Source organism: Convolutriloba macropyga, chromosome 14 (genome assembly GCF_964194025.1).
Source record: "Convolutriloba macropyga chromosome 14, txConMacr16.3, whole genome shotgun sequence".
Classification (NCBI taxonomy): Eukaryota; Metazoa; Xenacoelomorpha; order Acoela; family Convolutidae; genus Convolutriloba; species Convolutriloba macropyga.
Window position 1 is genome coordinate 4,962,283 of NC_134481.1, and position 20,173 is coordinate 4,982,455.

General features: G+C 38.0%; 1 protein-coding gene across 1 annotated transcript in view; it reads left to right on the forward strand.

Annotated features, from left to right (window-relative positions):
* Positions 1 to 19,540, forward strand: part of LOC142352960 (membrane progestin receptor alpha-B-like) — a 23,141-nt gene extending 3,601 nt beyond the window's left edge. Inside the window, exon 2 of the mRNA XM_075405119.1 lies at positions 19,004 to 19,540. Within this exon, the coding sequence (XP_075261234.1) occupies positions 19,004 to 19,390 (387 nt within the window). The 3' untranslated portion in view covers positions 19,391 to 19,540. The remainder of the gene's footprint in view (positions 1 to 19,003) is intronic.
* Positions 19,541 to 20,173: the final 633 nt, after the last annotated feature.

A 20,173-nucleotide genomic window follows, 5' to 3' on the forward strand; every position in this document is an offset into this window, starting at 1 on the left:
CTCAATTTAGATTGAAAAAAAACACCACCAGAACGTGAGCTGTCACTTAATGAGATGCCGAATGAGTTGCGGTTATATGTCTTGGAGCACCCCGAAGTTGAAAAAGTCTTCAATCAACCATCGTTCAAGGAAAATGACTCATCAACTGTTTGTTATAAACTAGAGATAAAAAGTCATATTAAAGGTTTTAATTTGTTTGAGTTCTGGTTCATGAAACAGTTGCCCAGTGAATAATTCAAAAGTTAACATTTTATATCATTCTTGTTTCAACTCACTTTTCAATTAATTATTTTTCTCCAATGAATCAAAGAGACGAGGCTGACGCTGGTATCAGTAATTTAGTCTTTGATGTGAACAACAAGGAGAGGTCCCCATGGCGTTGTTTTTCAAATTCAACAGTGCCAAGGTCCGAAGTAATTTTTTTTGTTCAAGTGAGTATCATTGTCTTAATGATCATTCTTTGCTTCTCTGTGCTCTTTCTATTATCAGAAAGCTGTGAAGAGAAATCATTTTGGATTGCTCTCTTATCGAGTTTAGTTGGTTACATTTTACCTAATCCCAAACTATGAACAAAGTTATTCTTACACATGACAGGGTATTTATGTCAATTGTAGGACCAAGTGGTTGTGGTAAAACAGAACTCTTGTTTCGAATGCTAAAAGGTTTGACCTTTTATCCACGTTTTGAAAAAATTTATTATTTTTACAAAGAGTTCCAACCACTTTTCAAAGATATGCAACGAGTTATACCAGAGATTGAGTTTCTAAAATACTCAGGCTTTGATATAACAAAAAAACTATCGCATTGTCTGCTTATCAATGACGATTCATGTGAAGAAATCTTCAACGATAAAGAATTTGTAAAAATAGCGACCTCAGGACGTCATCGCAAACTACATGCTATATACGTCAAGCATAATTTATTCCATCAAAGCAAATGGTCCAGAACCATTGATCTGAATACAACACACATAATATTATTCAAGTCGCTTCGTGACATTCAACAAATTGATTATCTTGGAAAACAGTTGAATTGTCTCCAACTGATTAAAGAAGCATACAAACTAGCAACTGCGGAGCCCTTTGGACATTTGATGATTGATCTCGACCCAAAAACCAGTCAGGGTTTACGTTTTTCATCGCAACTAATTGGACCGGATCCTTCTATTTTTTACATTTCGTCCCCTGAAGCAGTCATTACAACAATTACAATTGAAAAAGAAACATTTGCTTATGCTCAAGCAATGGGCAAATAAGAGGAATGAGAACACAGCTCTAATAGAAATATTACATCAGGGCGATTTCATTTGGTTCTTGAGCGACTGTGTGATGAACGTACTCTCTGGAGTTGTACCAATCAATAAAGTTGAATTAAAAAAATTCGAGAAACCACTACGTAAACTTGCAGACAGGCGAGTTGAAAAAAGTGAGAGAATCAAAATTTTTCGATCAGATTCTGGAATCCGTCTAATTAAACTGATTGCGTTACCTTGTATTGCATTTCTGTAGCAAAATGCACACTGAAGAGTTTGTGCTAATTCCTCGTCAAATGTATGCGAATGAACAACCTCAAACTGCTCAACTTCTCAACAATAAAAATGTCCGAGAGAAAGCAAAACAAATATCACTGTTGCAAAGAAGCAAGTCTCCACCAGCACCTTCTACCACGCAACAAGACACGCAACAGCAGACCGATAATATTTTGGAGAATGCCAAAGATGAGTTGAATGAGACTAGGGATGACAAAATTGATACAAAAGTTTCAACTGAAATCAGGGAGCGAGTTTTGAGAGATATAAAACACCTTGAGGGAAAAAAGTTTGAAAAAGCGAGCATAATATTGGAAAAAATAGAAGAGTCAGAATCTCTATCGCTGGAGCAGACATCAAGACTAGTGGTTAATAAGTCAAGCACTAGAATTCTTGTCGCAGATTTTCTTTACGATCTACAACAAACAACCTCTAAGCTTTCACTTGAACATTACAAAGTCCTTACCTTTCTAAATATCAGTTCACAATTAACTTGTAATACATACGCAAAAAAATTTCTTGTCTTATCACTAAACGAAAAGATACAGTTGTTTGAGGATGAACCAGAAAACGAAGAATCAGGAGTCTCGAGAACAGAAGAATCAAAAGCTTCTGGCGACAATGAAGGAAGCTTTGAAGATGCAAAAGACGAAATCCAACCGTCTAGCTCGTGGACAAATTACTTCCTCTCACGTTAAACAATTGAACAAATTATACACAAAAGGTAGTGCAGCTTTTGGTAGCATTGCTAACTTGAAGAAAGCCAGTGGTTTACCAAGATCCAAAGTGGTTCAATACCTTCAGTCGAAAGCTCAATACAAAATACAGACAATTCAGAAAAACTTTTCCGAGACTAAAAGCTGTTGCATACAGAATAAACGAAATCTGGTCTGTCGATGTGGCGTATATGGATAAAATTGCCCAACACAACAATGGAGTCAAATATTTACTGGTGGCTGTTGATGTTTTATCGCGATACCTTAGAGTGCAACCAATGAAGGCTTTATATGCAAAAGACGTTGTTGAAGCGTTCAAAAAAATGATCGAACAGAAAAAACCAGAAAGGGTTTGGACAGACAAGGGATCCGAGTTTAAAGGTGAATTCAAAAAATTTTGTGAAAAGAAGGAGATTCATTTATATACAACCGAAAACGAAACCAAGTCGGCATTTGCTGAGAGGAATATTCGATCGCTCAAAAACATTATTCACAAATACCTGGAGGAAAATTGGACTTGGACTTATATTAAGCAATTGCCCCAGTTTGTAAATACTATAAACACTCGTGTTAATCGTGTTACCCAACTTGCACCTAATAAAACTTTCAAAAAACATGAACCGTTTCTAATATCCCTAGCAATTAGCACAAAAAAGTACAAGACAAAATACGAAGAAGGAGACCTGGTTCGGATTGCAAAGCCAGACGAAATATTTAGGAAAGGTTATAAACAAAATTACACAGACGAAGTCTTCACAGTATTCAAGGTTGCTACCCTTAGTCCACCAACATACAACCTTATAGACGCAAACAACGTTATAATTGAAGGTAAATTTTATGAACCAGAATTAGTCCAACTGAACGTTCTTCCTGTCAAAGATTAAACATGAGTATTCATAGAGAATTTACTATTGATTTGATATCGAATGCATCAATGGGAATTTTTACCAGTAATACTATGGCCAAGTTTCGAAATCAACTCGCTCAACCATTACAGTTAGATGGAGATTGGCAAGTTGCCCTTGCTTCAATATCATTTCCCTCAAACATCAATAATGTAAACTCAGCCGAAATAGTTGCGTATGTCAGTTCTGGCGCTGAACTTGATGCTTCACATAACCGAACCGGACAACTTCGAAGAATTCGCAAAGGTATATACAACAGTTCAGAAGAGCTTCTGAAAGAAATTTTTCGAATCGCTCAATTGAAAAACTTTGACTATGGTTTTGACACTGTAACGCAAAAGTTAGTTTTGAAATTTGGACCTAACGAAGGTTTGTCATTTGAAGATGAAGAAGTACCCAGTATTCTTGGTTTTAAAGGAATAAGAGATATTTCGAATCATGGTTTTATTCACATTGGTTACAAGTCAGAAAAAGCAGGCAACTCTTTGAACAGACATGTTGGAGAATTTCCAGTTAATATCACTTGCGAATCACAGTTAATATTTGTATACATTGATATAATTGAACATCAGAACGTTGGTGATGTGAGAGCTCCAGTAATAAAAATCATTGAGTCTGAAAGACGTTTGAGAAACGGTAGCATAAACACAGTGACACACATACACCACAAGTCCTACACAAATTTGGATTACAAGCCAATATTATCAAACAACATTCAGAACATAGAGGTAGAGTTGAGAAACGAAACTGGAAAACTAATTCCTTTTACTGGAACCGGAAAAGTTATAGTCAGTTTAAAATTTCAAAAAATTATTTAACATGGAGGCATACTACAGCAATCAAGCATCTCAATCAATGCCGCATTTTTCCGGACACTACAGACAAAGAGGCAGCGGTTTTGAAGCGCTTGCTGCAAGTATTGGAAGAGTTGCTCGGCCATTAGCACGCAAATTTTTCTGGCCCGCAGCAAAAAAAATTGGTCGTGATTTATTGGTTCAAGGAGCACCGGAGTTAGTAGAAGTTGCAACCAAAAGAAAGTCAGCAAAACAAGCACTGAAAAGTACAGTAGCCAAAACAGCTCGCAAACAAATAGGTGGATCTCTTCAATCACGTATTGCATCAGGCCGTAAAATAATTAGACGAAAAAGACGACAATACACGAGACCTCGTTCAAACCAAAAACGAAAAATCTCAACCAGAAGAATCATTTCTCGAAAACCCCGTCCGAAAAGGAGTCGTCTGGATTTTTTCTCGCGAGTGAAAAATGCGAACTAATATTGTGATACCATCTGAAGCCACTCACAGTTCTTTAGACTTGGACCGCTTTATTCGCCTTCAGGATCATCATTGGAATTTGAAGTTGTTGGTGATCGCAACAATTTTTTTGACTTACAAAAAATTTACCTGGAGATCAAGTGTCGAATACTTCAAACAGATGGAACGGATTTGCGCTTCACAGCTGGTGACGCTAATGCCATTGATCTTCCATATTTTGCTAATAATATCCTTCATTCACTTTTCGCCGACTGTACTGTTTCTGCAAATGGTATCAAAATTGCAACAGCTAATGGACATTATGCACACAAAAGTTTCATAGAAACAGAATTCTCTCATGGGACAGACGCAAAGAAAACCTGGCTGAAATGTCAGGGTTACGAGTATGAAGAAAACCCCGGCACTATTCCAGCACCAATATCAGATATAAGAAAAAGAACAGTGCGACAATCCGCACGCATAACATTATATGGAAAGTTGGCGGTTGATTTCTTTTCTTGTGAGAAACATTTGGTTAGTGGAGTTACGTTACGCATTTCAATGAGAAGATCCCAAGATGACTTTGCCGTCATCAGCGAAGACGCAGCGAAACACTACAAGGTTAAAATAGATGAGGCTAATTTATTTGTCAGGAAGATGACGGTGTCAGATAATGTTGTAGGTGCAATTGAGAAGTCATTATTGAAAACTCCGGCAATTTACCGATACAATGAAGTAATTACCAAAACATTCTTGGCTACAACAGGCCAACAAAGCTGGAAACATGAGGATATTTTCACCAAAGAGCCAATCATAACATTATATGGAAAGTTGGCGGTTGATTTCTTTTCTTGTGAGAAACATTTGGTTAGTGGAGTTACGTTACGCATTTCAATGAGAAGATCCCAAGATGACTTTGCCGTCATCAGCGAAGACGCAGCGAAACACTACAAGGTTAAAATAGATGAGGCTAATTTATTTGTCAGGAAGATGACGGTGTCAGATAATGTTGTAGGTGCAATTGAGAAGTCATTATTGAAAACTCCGGCAATTTACCGATACAATGAAGTAATTACCAAAACATTCTTGGCTACAACAGGCCAACAAAGCTGGAAACATGAGGATATTTTCACCAAAGAGCCAATCAGAAGAGTCATTGTTGCATTATGCGTTGGTACAGCATTCATCGGTACCAACACCGCTAATCCATTCCATTATCAAAAATTTGATTTAAGAGAGATAACCATTTATCGAAATGGCTTTGCAACGGCTGGAACTCCAATGTCAACAACTGACAACAAGAGGTTGTACTACAATTCATTGAGTGCATTAGCTTATGTAGAAAATGGCCATGGAATACCTCTGAGTGAGTTCGCAAACCATTATATAATGGTATTTGATCTGACCAGCACTCAAGAGGCAACTCATGACTTTATTCATCCAGAGCTCACAAATTCATCATTGTCTGTCGAACTCAAGTTCGATGCAGCGTTAGCTCATAACGTTGAAATATTTTTTCTTGGGGAAAAAGCATCTACGATCTACATTGACTCTGCAAGAAACGCATCTAAAAACGCTCTTCCCCTGATCTCATACTAATGGACGAAGATCAAATTCATCTTCAAGTGAAAAAGTGTAAACACCTCAAATTCAAATTCAGAGGGGTTTATGCCGCTGATAATTATCCTCTGAACTTGCAAACCAACACATTTATTATTGTTAATGCATCACGATCCAACTCTATTGGAACCCACTGGGTAGTGCTAGCTAAACGATATGCATACCCAATAATATATTTTGCGGATCCATTGGCTCTACCCTTGACTACCTACAAGGATATTTTCAACCGTTTACAACAGTGTAAAGACTTGGAGATAATGATGGATATCATGGAACATAGAAGAGACATTCAGTCTCCATTGCAATCCTCAGACTCCCAGCTTTGTGGTTTATTTTGCATATATATTGTTCATTATTTTTATAGTGAGAAATTTCCATTTATACCTGATGTAAATGAATTAGAGTTGCTAGCTTTTGTAAAACATATGAAGTAAAAGTTAATTTAATTTTCAAACAACACTTTTTGAATATCAATTTTTACAAAATTGAAAGGTTACGAAAGAGTTTGAGGTTTCTCGCACAAAACTCCCGTGACCACTAAGCAGAATATCCGTTATCTGATAAAGAGTTGAGGAGTGTTCACCTAGCATAAGCTGGCAAAATCGTTTCATAGTTACATCAGGGACTGTAGAAGAACGTTTGTTGGTCGTAAAAGTACTAATAGATTTTGCCGTTGCCTCACTCAAGGGTGCTGGAAGTTGTTTCTGGTTCTTGGTAACTGCAGAAGAAGTTGATTTTGAAAGGTATTCAACAGCAACATGTAGTCGTGAAATTATTGCACCACGTTTAACAAAGTCTTTTTGCGTAGGCTGAATAAGTAATTTGAAACAGTTAACGAGACACGGTATCACCGCAGGTACATAAAGAGAATCGAATATATCATCCTGAGAACCAAATTCATACATAACATGATAATGATTGGAGCCAAATGTGCAACCTTCGATAACTGTTGCAGATGAATGATAACCATATGCATAATTTTCAATTGTTGTGTTTTCAAGTTTTGGTTCCGTCTCACAAATATTGTACTTGAAACGTTTTTGAAATTTCTTGAATTATTCAGGACTGTTCTCATACATTGCCTCAACCATAACGAACAAAAAAGAAAAAGCTAATGAACTAACTATGAAAGCATGAACAATGACAGGAAGCAATAGGTATAATAGAAATTATTCCGATTCCTCGTTGACTGTTACAGATGTTTTTGGTATCTTCTTCTGGCGCTGAGTTGGCGTTTTGCCAGCCCGTTTTGCTGGACGCTTCGAGTCATCAGTTGAATCTGGTTTTAGAAGTGAGTCGATCAAGCCAACTGGTTGATCAAGCATTTGTTCTAGTTTTTCTATGTTCTGACATAGCAACCGAAACTCTCGCGCCGAAAGCGTAATTTTTTGATTGAAATCCCAATCGACCTGTTCACTATCACGTTTGAACAATTTCAAGGAGAAATAGGTGCCAGTGGTATGATAAGTCTTAACAGCAGCCCTAACCAGCCGTTTTTCATTGAGCGAGAGATCCAAATGAAAGTCGCTGTACTCAGCATCCTTGGACAGAACATTACCCATAATGCATATATTGAGACAAACTGTATCAAAGTAATCTGAAAAGATAAATGACTAATACATTACTGTTTGTCGGAATGTAAACAATTTCAAACCCCACGCCAACATGTCTAGACAAGATAACAGCTGAACAAACAAATCCCCCTCCCTACGCGTGTAAACAAATTTATACTCCTTTATATTAGTTAGATGTTTATACGAAATATGAAATTCAAAAGATCGGAAAAAATATACCCTGCTGAATCAAGACCCATTCAATGTCACAATTGTCCAAGGCAATTTAAAAACTTCCATTCACTAATGCAACATCGCCGGGCCAAGCATTATAAAGGCCATAGCAGAAAACAGTTTTACAAGTCCCGACCTTTAAATCTAAAAACTGACAAATTTTCATTAGCAATGGATAATTTAGCTCGCCTCCTCGAGTCTATTTATATTTCTCGAGAGCAACCCAATTGAACTTTGGTCAATATGACATAATTCTATTTATAGACATGACGGAATAATGATGAAATGATTAAGTCAAATAAACAAATCGGTCTGCAACAATTTTTTCAATCTTTCCGCCATTGGTTCTTGTTGTTCAATATAAGTTTTGTGAAAACTCTTTAGTTCTTTGGCACCTTATTACATTACTGCAAGTCTTTTGTTATTTAACCTTCTTCTTGAATTTGCTTCCATCCTGCTTTTCCTTTCAGTTCCATACGATATAAAAACAAGTTTTCATTTTTCTTGTTACTAGAATTGGTTCTAGACTCGGTGCTGTTCAGTCTATATAAAATTTTCCTTACAAAGAAAACTGTGTGCGTTGTTACCGTTTAAATCCGTAAAATCAGAACAAAAAACATCTCAATTGTTTATCCATCACCTGTAATATGGCTGCTGAATATTTAGAAATTGCAAAGACAAGTGAGCGAGGCACTCGAACCCTTGTGCGAATGTGTCACAACTTCAAAAATATTGTCCTTGTAAAGGAAAGCTTTGATGATAAGACAGATTTATGGCACACAAAAAACAGCTTTTCTGTTCCAGTTAATTACATTGAACCAATACTTGAATACACAAAACAAAACGATTTATTTCATCTTACAAAAACGCCAGAAAAATCACCAAGACAAGAAGAGTCTCCATATGCTCATCGATATTATGGATGTATTACTCCCATTCAAACAAAGAAGCAGGATGTGAAAAAATTGACAAAGCGAACAAGAAAACTTTTTGCAGACTACGATCATGACTGCATTGAAATTTGGGAGAATCAATTGGGGCAGCTAGAAGTTGAGCAAATATCTGGTTTTTGGAATTTTGATCAGTCGCCAAGTGAAGAAAGAAAAACCCCGGAAAGCCTCCCATTGCTTGCCAACAATTTTTCTGATGATGTCAGCATCGATGAAACACCTCCATTGAGCCAATGTTCTGCCCCCGTCAAGAAAGTCATCAAGTTATCTCGACTCTAAAATACAACAAAACTCATTAAACTCATTGTACATATTGTATTTGTTGCTTTTCACAATGTTTGACTATGATAATTTTGTTAACATCTCGAAACCAGTTCTTAATTAAACTTTAACTAAAGATTCATCTTAGCACTAGACAAATATTGTGAGACAGAATTAAGCGATGCTGAAAATTTCAGACATTGGACAAACAAGTGTGCGAAACAATGTTTTAAACAAATAAGCGAAAGTGGACTGGGTTGAAATAAACCCAGCTGAAGCTTGGATTGTAGTGAAATCACAGTAAACAATCAATAAACACTTTTTTATCAGATAGTCGTACACCGTACCAAAATTAGGGTAAACAAATAAGAAGTAAAACTGTGAACTCAATATCACCTGTTTTAAACAAACAAAAAGTAGAAAAACCGTTGAGCATACAAATCTATGTGTTGTTTACACAACAGTCTGCGCGGTGTGTCCCCCTCTACTGCTGTTTGCGGAGCAGTAGCTTTCTGTTGCAAAAGTAAACAAAAAGACGCGCACTCTGATTGGATGAAACAAGTTTAAATTACAGCTTGCCCGACAATAAAACTCTTACATTTGCTTTTTGCCTTAACCTGAAATTCACTTGATTGAAAAACTTCAACTCTTTCCATTTCCTTATCATAATTTTATAAGTCTTTTTTTTGCGTTCCTATTCTTTCTGCCTTTCTCCTGTTCATAATGAACGCTGAAACGTGTACAATTTGTCAGAAAAAACTCGTAGATAAGCGCAGCCTCAGACGACATATGCAAACAGTTCATAAACAATACGTCCAAACCAACCGATTCGAGTGCGATGAATGTGCGTTTGCTCACGAAAAAGTTATAGAACTCGAAACGCGTATGATACAACAACACAACACAAAACATCCCCGCTACTGTCTCTACTGCAACAAGTTCTATGTAGACAACCTCAAGTACATGGAGCATATGAACAAAAACCATGGACTTCCAGTATGGAACGCTGATCTGGAAAACAACCCAAGTTCTGGAATTCTTCCGTCCAAGCAAGCTTTGGGTGGTGTTTTGAAAACCTACGACATACCAGTGGGGGAACAGGAATTAGATCTGCTAAGTTTTTCGCGGAGCAAACAGGACGAGATTGAAAATGTTGTTCAACTGAACACGCAAAATAGCGCACAAAAACTTCAATTCAGTGCATTGGTGCAATTAACAAAACCAACAAGTGGTGAAACCGTTGATAGTCAACCCGATCGAATTCAGATATATATCAATTCAAAAATGCAGCGCGTTGACTTCACCGGATTGAGTAAATCATGCTTTGCTGGAATGATTGAGCAAATGCTCCTCTCACTGAACAACTTCGCATCCCATGGGAGCGGGTGGACGGTAGATAGAATTGAGAATGTCGAACTACGATTTGTCAAGTCAAAACCAATAAGTGCCTCTTCCTATCTAGCTCTCCCAACTGAGTTGGCTAGAAGTCAATACTTGCTCAACATTCGCAACAGACAAGATGAAAAATGTTTCCTATACTGCTATACAGCACAATATCACAACAAAATTGGACCAAAATTGATACCGGACAGTGCCTCCTGGAGACAAAAAACAAATCCAATAATGTATGGTCCAGAAAATCCCAGAGCAAAGCAACCAGTTGGTGAATTCTTGATGCCAATGGCCTTTCACCAATTGAAAAAATTTGAACAGCTTAACCAGGTACGCGTTAATGTATTTCGGCACTCAAACGAAAAATTGATTCCTTTCCGCATATCAAACAATCAAAATTTCGAATTCAACCTTGACTTACTCTTGCTAAGTGATGGTTCAATGCATCTTTATGTGCTGATCACAAATATCAAAGGACTAATTCACCAGTACATTCAGAAAAAACAGCGTTTAGACAACCATTTGTGTCGAAACTGTTTTCATATTAGCACTTCAATCGAACGACATGAGACATGAAGAAATATGCCACCAAAACACACGAGCAATTATTAAAATGCCAAAAGCAGGACAGCAAAAATTTGAATTTAAAAATCATCAAGCACGTTGGTTTGCACCTATAGTCGGATTTTTTTATCTGGAGTCTAATTGAACCCGTTATTGGCAGCAGCAGCAGCAACACACAAAGCTCGAGCAATACTAGAGCGCTAGAAGAACACAAGCCATGCAGCTATGCTTTGCTTTTTTTGGCCTTGAATGAAACGAAACCATTCTTTTTCGATCTGAAGTGTGGGCCGAATGTCATGATTGAATTTGTCAAGTCGCTGGAGCAAATTGCCAAGAGCATTTATGATGTTAAACAACAATACAAAAATTTTTCCGGTGAACCATCAATACCAAAAAGAGAAGCTACTCTGTGTTGGATTTGCGAAAACGAATTGAATACAAGTCCACAAGATCCCACAGTACTAGATCACTGTCACTTCACAGGAAAATTTTTGGGATGGGCCCACTCGCAGTGTAATTTAAAACGTAGAAACCTAAACTTTACTCCACTGTTTGCCCACAATTTGACAAACTATGACCTTCATCACGTAGTACTTGCACTACAGAGCCTGAATGAGAAAAACACAATTTCTGTGGTACCAAGCACAAGTGAGAAATTCATCTCGTTGCAAATTGGAGTGCATATAAAAGCAACACACAACAAAAAGGGCGTTTGGACAAACCAGTATGAATACATAAGACTACTGGACTCCTTCAAGTTCATGAATGCTTCTCTTGACAAACTGATACAGAACCTGCCCCCGGATCAGTTCAGCTTGCTTGAACAACATTTTCAAGAGTGGCCCACATCGTCGGTAAACCTGTTGAAACAAAAAGGCTCGTTGCCTTATTGCTACGTTGACAGTTTTGAAAAACTTCAAGAGACACAGCTTCCCCCTCGTGACAAATTGACCAACAGTTTACAGCAATATGAAGTCACAGTGAGTGAAGATGAGTACAAGCAAGCGCTCCAGGTATTCAATTTATTTTCATGTCAAAATATTGGTAAATACTACAACTTGTACTTGAAAACTGATGTGTTCCTACTCGCCGCAGTTCTTTGCTTTCGACAAGTTTGCTATGACACCTACGGACTGGATTGCTGTCAGTATTACACTGCATCAAATTTGTCGGGCGACGCAATGCTCAAAATTTGCAATCCCCATTTACATCTAACTGAGAGGGAACACCTTAATATGGTTGAGAACCTTATAAGAGGAGGCGTGAGCTCGGTGTACAGTAAGCGTCTTTGTCGCGCAAATAACAAATTTCTTCCTGATTACAAACCAAAAAACATTTCTTCGTTCATCATTATGATAGACGCTAACAATCTATACGGAGGAATCATGGAAAAATTCCCATTGCCACTATGTGAATTTGAACTGTTCGACAAGAGTGAGTGGACCGACGATAATGCTCAGGAAATTCTTCATCGAATTTTAAATACACCAGATGATGACCCAGTAGGATACATAGTTGAAGTAGACCTAAGCTATCCCGACAGCCTACATGATCTACACTCTGACTTTCCCTTGGCACCCACAAAAGAAGCTATTGATGAATGTTGGCTCAGTGAATACCAAAGCGACTTGTTGGCCGATATGCAAATTAAAAAACCCCCGCAGGTAAAAAAGCTCATCCAGACGCTTTTCGATAAACAAAATTATACACTGCACTACCAAACCTTGAAACTCTGTTGAACTAGGATTGGTAATAACCAAGCTTCATCGAGTGTTATCATTCAAAGAAGAAAAGTGGCTGGCGCCATACGTGAAACTAAATACCGAAAAAAGAAAGCAGGCAAAGAATAAGTTTGAGGAAGATTTCTACAAATTAATGGTAAACTCATCATTCGGAAAAACTTGCGAGGGAAAACGAAACAGAATGAAAGTGAAATTGACGCGCACTGAAGAAGAAACACTCAAATGGACAGACAAGCCCGAGTACCAGTCATCAAAAATTATCAGTGAAGATCTGGTCACTGTATGCCTTCAACAATCAGAAATACTGGGACAAACCAACCATCGTCGGTGCTTGTATACTGGATTTGGCTAAGAAATTCATGTTTAAGTTTCACTACAAAGTTATGAAGAAGAACTTTGATTGCAATTTGCTTTATTCAGACACAGACTCCTTCGTATATGAAGTGCGCTCAAGAGATTTCTTTGCAGAAATACAGAAGAAAAAACAGGTTGCAGATCAATTTGATTTTTCAAACTTCCCTCCTGAGCACCCGCTATACAGCAGGGACAATGCACGAGTCACTCTTAAATTCAAAGACGAGATGGGAAGCCGGCCAATTGCTGAGTTTTGTGGACTCAAGCCAAAGCTGTATTCAATCAAGCTCGCTGAAGGCAAGTCTTTTTCACTAGCCCCCCCCCTTTCACTCTACAAACACAAGTAATCAAAACAACAGGCATATGCAAAACATTCTAGCAAACCAAGTTTTTTTGGGGAATGAAAAAACGGGATAAATTTGGAATAAACCAAGTTTTTTTTTCTCAGGTTGCACCAAACAGTCAGCCAAAGGGGTCACAAAAGATGTACGGCGCAGCATGACCCATGAATTATACAAGCAAACTCTTTTGGGCGGCGAGGTTGTGCGTCTTCTCAACACCCGAATAGCCTCTAGCAACCACAGGCTTCACACAATAGTTGTCAACAAGAAATCATTGTCGGGCTATGATGATAAAAGGTTCATATTAAGTGACCAAGTATCAACGTTGCCTTATGGACACAACTCATTGAGAGAGGACATGTTTTACAAAACAATACTAGATGAGCCGGACTGGGGTTCTCTTGATGCAAGCCAAAACGAGCAGGAAAGCACGCAGCAGGCTCGGGATAGCTCGCAGCAGGCGCGGGATAGCTCTAAGCAGGCGCAGGATAGCTCGCAGCATGCGCAGGATAGCTCGCAGCAGGCGCAGGATAGCTCGCAGCAGGTGCAGGATAGCACGCAGCAGGCGCAGGGTAGCACGCAGCAGGCGCAGGGTAGCACGCAGCAGGCGCAGGGTAGCTCGCAGCAGGTGCAGGATAGCACGCAGCAGGCGCAGGGTAGCACGCAGCGGGCGCAGGGTAGCACGCAGCATGCACAGCAAAGGCGCAAACAGAACCAGCAGCAGAAAAACAAGCAGCCAAAGCAACAACCAACAAAAACCATTCCACAAACAAGCACCATTCTCAACTCAAGTTTCAACTCCCCAGACCCAGGTTTTTATCAGCGTGATTATAGTGAAGATGAATTAGAAGAAAACTTGGTAGATTTTGACAAAATGTCAGAGTTATCGGACAGTGGGTCTTCAACAGACCCAGCTTGCGATGGTTTTATTTTGGACCAAGCAATTGAATCGGATAACGCAAGTGATTCAAGTGAGAATCAAGTCACTTTGCCAGCACCGAAAAGCAAAAAGAGAAAGCAGAACGCAAAAAAAGGAGCGGCGAAAAAACCAAGAGCTCGCATTATAGACTATTCATCAACTGATGAAGATTAAACTCAGTGATTTGTATATGAATTTTCACAGACTAACTAAGTTTTTTACCATTAAAAAGCCCGCGAACAGAACTATACAAAAGTAAGCACCAATTGAGATAAAATTTTTAGAGTTTTTGTTGAAGTGCGGAACGTCCGGTCCCTCTTGTATTCCACAAATTGTTATTCAAACCTGTAGCTAGTAACAACTCCCGCAGTAAAAAGTTTCTCTCAAGAATCCAGTAGCAGTTATTTCAAGTCTCAATCAAAAATCCTCCACCCCAAAACAAAACTCCCTCAACTTGCGCTGCGAACCACTAGCTCGATTGCTAGAAGCTGCTTGATCTCCACTTCAATATATTGCAAAGCCGATCTCAAAAGTTCGCGACCAGAACTTCTACGGCGAGCTCAACCTCCAGAGTTCAGTCTTTCATTGGAATTTTGGATTTTTGATTTTGACTTGAAACAAACTGCCAACAGATTACCCAATAGGAACTTTGACCTTTTCTCAGCTCATTTCAGAAGTTTACATAGAGATTATTTTCAATTAAATAGAAAGGTTACAATTCAGTACAAACAAGACACTTCGAAAATAAAAGATTTGTACATTGTTTAATGAAACGTATAAACCCAAAAAAAAGTTCGCGGGCTTGGCTTAATTGTTTATTTACTTTGTAATTTTTGTCGTTAAGCTTTTTTGGGAGACCAGAAAAAGTTGTGTATGTGATCTACTGATCCTTTCAACAAATGTTGAGTCGAATAAATTGACCGATTCTGTTGTATTTTCTATTCAAAAGTTGGTTTAAAATTTCGCAGGACCCGAATTTTTTTCAAAAGCTCCTATCCTTTATCCCCATTGATATGATAAGTTAAAAAGCAGAAAAACAACCGGATAGAGCAGATAGTTCCTTCCCGTAATCAGGTCCTGTAAAAAAATTCTTACTTAGTTGTTGCGAAGGTAGATGAGAAGCTCTCCGTTATTGAATTGAACGACAACCCTGCCCTCTACCTGGAACTTTTCGGGAACTTCACACTTCCCACAGTGACATAGGTTGAGATCGATAAAACCTCTGTTCAAGCACTCTTTGATTGGTCGGAGAACAAATTCTAAATATTTTATCTTTTCAAGTGATAGTCTTCTCGAACAAAAACATCAGTACCTAGTTGCCTTTTTTTCTACGATTTGTATAACGTAGGTTTTCATTGTATATCTATAGGTTGTATGCTATCTTTGGATTTAAATAAGTTTCTGCAAAACATCTCATTAAAATATTCTTTTTAATAACTTTATTGCTTACTTTTTTTGTTCTCAGTTGCTGGCATTACTTCGTTTGAACACCAAAAGTCTTCAATAATCGTTCAGCTGAAACAAAATTTCCCATAAAATTAATTTAAAACCGCCCACTCCCCCACCCCCCAAAAAAAGATCTATTCTGTTTCATCTCAGTGGGTTTTCTCTACCCCCCCTCCCAAGCGCACGTATTTTTTCCTACATAGCAGCGTTCAAAAATGGTGAAGCGTGCTTAAAATCATGCATTGCGATGCGCTGAAATGGTGATAATTTGAAAAAATAGTTCCTACCCATTAACCCGGTCCTGTAAAAAGTTCTGTCTTACTCTGATGTTGAAACCTTTGGCCCTGTTTTACCATTGTCCAATTTTGTTGAAGATCTCCAGCCAAACCACTTCAAACTCCAATCAGACCTACTATTATAGAAAAGTGAGAACTATACAGCTCTTATACAGGTCCCCCCTGGACAACTACACTATTTTTAATTTTGCTGTAAGTCTTTGCTACTAAACGCATCTAAATTCTGCCCCTACCCCGAAAAAACCAGACTATTTTGAATTTTTGCTTAAGTCTTTCCTACTAAACCCATCTAAATTCTGCCCCTCCCCAGAACAAACCAGACTATTTTTAATTTTTGCTTAAGTCTTTCCTACTAAACCCATCTAAATTCTGCCCCTCCCCAGAACAAGCTAGACTATTTTTAACTTTTACGCGTAAACTCGGGGGAGGGGATGATGTTCATGTCAAGAAAAGAAAACTTGGAACTAAGAACTTACTGTTTCAAAAAAAAGATTGCACGAGCCATTCCTCTGCCAAATAGAACGAAGTCGATTGAACTGCTGAAGTTGGAAAGTGCTACTACAAATCACTTGATGAAATTGGCAATTTATATACTATAAAAAAGGTCTAAATTATTATTAGAATTATAAACTAGTATTTAAAAAAAGGTCTAAATTAATAATAGAATTATAAACTAGTATATACCAGTATATAATCAACCTAAAATAATTATAAATTGGATAGTATTACCCCTTTATCACTGTGAAATGAAATCTCAAATTCTTTTTAAAAAATTTTGGTGAAAATTGCCAACTTCAGTGATTTCTCCACAACCCACAGCTTTGATCATGAAAGACAATGAAATTAAAGTACGCTAGATTCTGGAAAGGAAAGATAACTTGACTCGATCATGAAGTTTATAAAAATAAAATAAATTTTTCGGATCCACAAACGGATCAGACAATGTTTTTTTAAACACAATAACCCCTTGTTTTTTTAGCCAAAAAGTTATCACAACAAACTTTCCTAGTTCCCCTAAAACCTTTTATTTTGTTCTTATAATAGTAAATTTTTGATCGGTCGGCAAATTTTTCTAAGATCTTGCCGCAAAAACCGAGTGGGGAGACAAAAAACCGAAAAATTGGAACATTTTTGGCTAAAAATCTGTTTAGGTTTTGCTAAAATCGGATAAATGCACGCTTAAAATTTACAGCGGCGAACAATAGCGCTTCTAAGTGACTGAATTTACGTAGTAAAACAAGGTCTAGCTAAAGCGAATTTGTCTAGCGCTGCACAATATGGCGGGAAATTAGCAAAGTTTGCAAATCAATATGAACTATTTCAAATAGCCGAAAGAAATTAAGACGAATGAAATAATAAAATAGCACCATAAAATCTTCAAAAAATCTGACTAAAACCTCAAAAATAGGGGGGACATTTTACTGCATTTTAAAAAATTTCAAAATGTCCCACCCCGTTGTAGATGGCCACCTCAAAATGTCCCACCCCGTTGTAGATTGCCACGCTGCAGTAATTGTCCGTCCCCCCCCCCCCCCCGTTGAGGTTCTAGTCAGAATTTTATACTACTGCTCTTTCAATTGCTCTCAAACGAAGTTTGTAGCAGTTATAGTAGTCCTGTGGTCTTTTATATGCGATTTTTTGCTTAACCGATTTGACATTCTGTAGGGGCTCTCTCATTTGGATCCGCTGTGCTAGCCATATGACTTTTTGTCCTCAAAATGGGATAAACAGCTAGCACCCAAAAGTTACCTTAGTGCCTTTGAGTTCACTAGTGTGCGATTCGGAAGACTCTTTTGGAGACGTATACTCATGTTGTGGAAGGCGGTTCTTAGAATGTGACACCCCACTTCACCCCTCTCCCACATCCGCTTGCCTTTTCACTTCACCCCACCCCTGCACATCGTTTAAGCCGTAAGGACGCTGCCCGGTAAAACCAAGGACCCCCCCACACGCTGCGCTCACCTCACGCCCGCCCCTTCAATTAAGCTGAAGCTAACCTCACTAAATCTTAGCTAGCTACTGACGAAACCAAACGCTCGCCGGTCGTTTGAGAGCAATTCGCCCGACGTTAGTCAGTTATGTTTTTTTTCGTTATTGAGACCCCCTAGTACGTCATGCACCCCAATTGAAAGAAATACGGGACATTACATAATTAAGTCATTAATATTTGTGATTACAAACGGAAGAGATCTGTAATTTGAATAGAAATAGAAAATATCGAATATACCCCCCCCCCCAAAAAAAAAAGAAAACGGCAACCTTAGTGAGCATCTGTTGAACAGTTCAAATTTCCCGAAGCTCATTTGATCTCTAATAATTTTGTCTCATCATAACTTCTGATTATTTTAAGCTAAAGTGATTCTGTGACGTGTAAAATAAGAGGTTTGTGTCGGTTCAATAATCTGTTATTTTCTGTTCCTTGCTTCTTATTTGTTTTGTTCAAAAGAATGGGCTTCCATTTTTTCTAAGTAACTTGATGTGCTTATTTTACCTTGATATTTCATCCTTATAATGTTCAAAGACATCTGCTCAATTACAGTCTCCTATGACCAGTGATTTGGAAAAATTAGATTTAATTATTTGAACCGAGAAAAAGCCGCCAATTTGATTGGCGAACTTCATCGATCAAATAAATTTGAATTTTTATCAATATTTGGTTTTGTATTTTTTAAAAATAAAATACTCTGTATTTTTATTCTATGAGATGATATTGTTTATTGTTTTCAATTTTTTCATTTCAGACAAAAAACGCTTAGCTCCAAGTTTCAGGCTTGCGAACTACTAGACTGTTTAAGTTTTCGCCAATTATTGTCAATTAATTGTGTTGTTCCAAGCAATTATCGCATTTTCAATTAATTTTTTGATATCCCTGCCGATGACTCCTGGGTTATCACACTGGCACAATTATTACATTTGTTCATATTACAGAAAGGCGTGTGGCTCTACGGAATAATTTGGCTTGCAATGATAGCCAAAATGACAATCTACCCTCCGTCAAGTGGCTCTTACAACTTTCACATCCTAGCCATAGTCTCGCTCCTCGCCGAGTGTTTCCTTCTGACCTACCGGTGCCCTGAAAGGTGGTACCCGGACTATTTCGAAGCCCTTAGAAGCCACCCATTTACCCATATCTGCGCGGGCGCAGTAACTATGGGTCTAGTTAAGGCTTTCCTGGAAGATCGCAGGGCATGGCCCGATGACTACAATTTCAAAGGAGATTTTATACTTGTCACTTTAAGTGTCACTAATATTTGTTGCTGTTTTGTAATAGCTTACATGACGCTAAAGAAAATCTATCTCGCTTCTTACAATTAAAATTTTACAATTGATTTTGTATCTGAATGCAATTACATCTATATGTATTTCTAGAATAATTTCGGTGTGTATTAAACAGTGTAAGTAAATTGTAAATTGTTTTAAAATGCTCTCGAACGCGAATAGCCGAGAGGGCAGTGCTTCTGGTGAGAGAGTGGGAGGTCTATGGTTGGAATCCCTGCGTGGGCAACTATTTTTGCACCCATAAAGAAAAAATTATCTAGGCTACAGTCCTTGAATTAAATTGCATCGCCGGTCGTTCGAGAACAATTCTTCCGCCATTAGTCGGCTTATGTTCATTTAATATGTAGAGAGGATTTTAATTAATGAAGCGCTTAATAATTTAGCATCCATGATATATCCGTAAAATAGACTGATTGCTTGCGAATTTTGGTTTTACCGAGTGAGAAGCTTTTTTCCCCATTTTGAATCCATTTAAACATTAAGTTAGGCAGATCGTTATCAAGACATAGATTAGCTGTTTTCATTGGCTAAACCGTGAAAAGGGGTTTGTGCAAGCCAAATTGACGAAAAGTGTTATTGTTTTCACATTTTAGAAAGATAGTCAGAAATATTTTCCAGTTTCAAAACGACTTAAGAATTTAAGGTAACGTTCCAACAAATTTATGAGAAACTTCATGAAAATTTCCAGACGGTTAAGGCACCGTTCTTAATTGTGTTCAATTTTTTGCAATCCTTGCTACTTGTAACGGCTGCTCTCCTATCAAAGTCAAGGAAAATTTTACATCGCCCAGTTCCTTTCAGCGGTTTCAAATCTGTCCG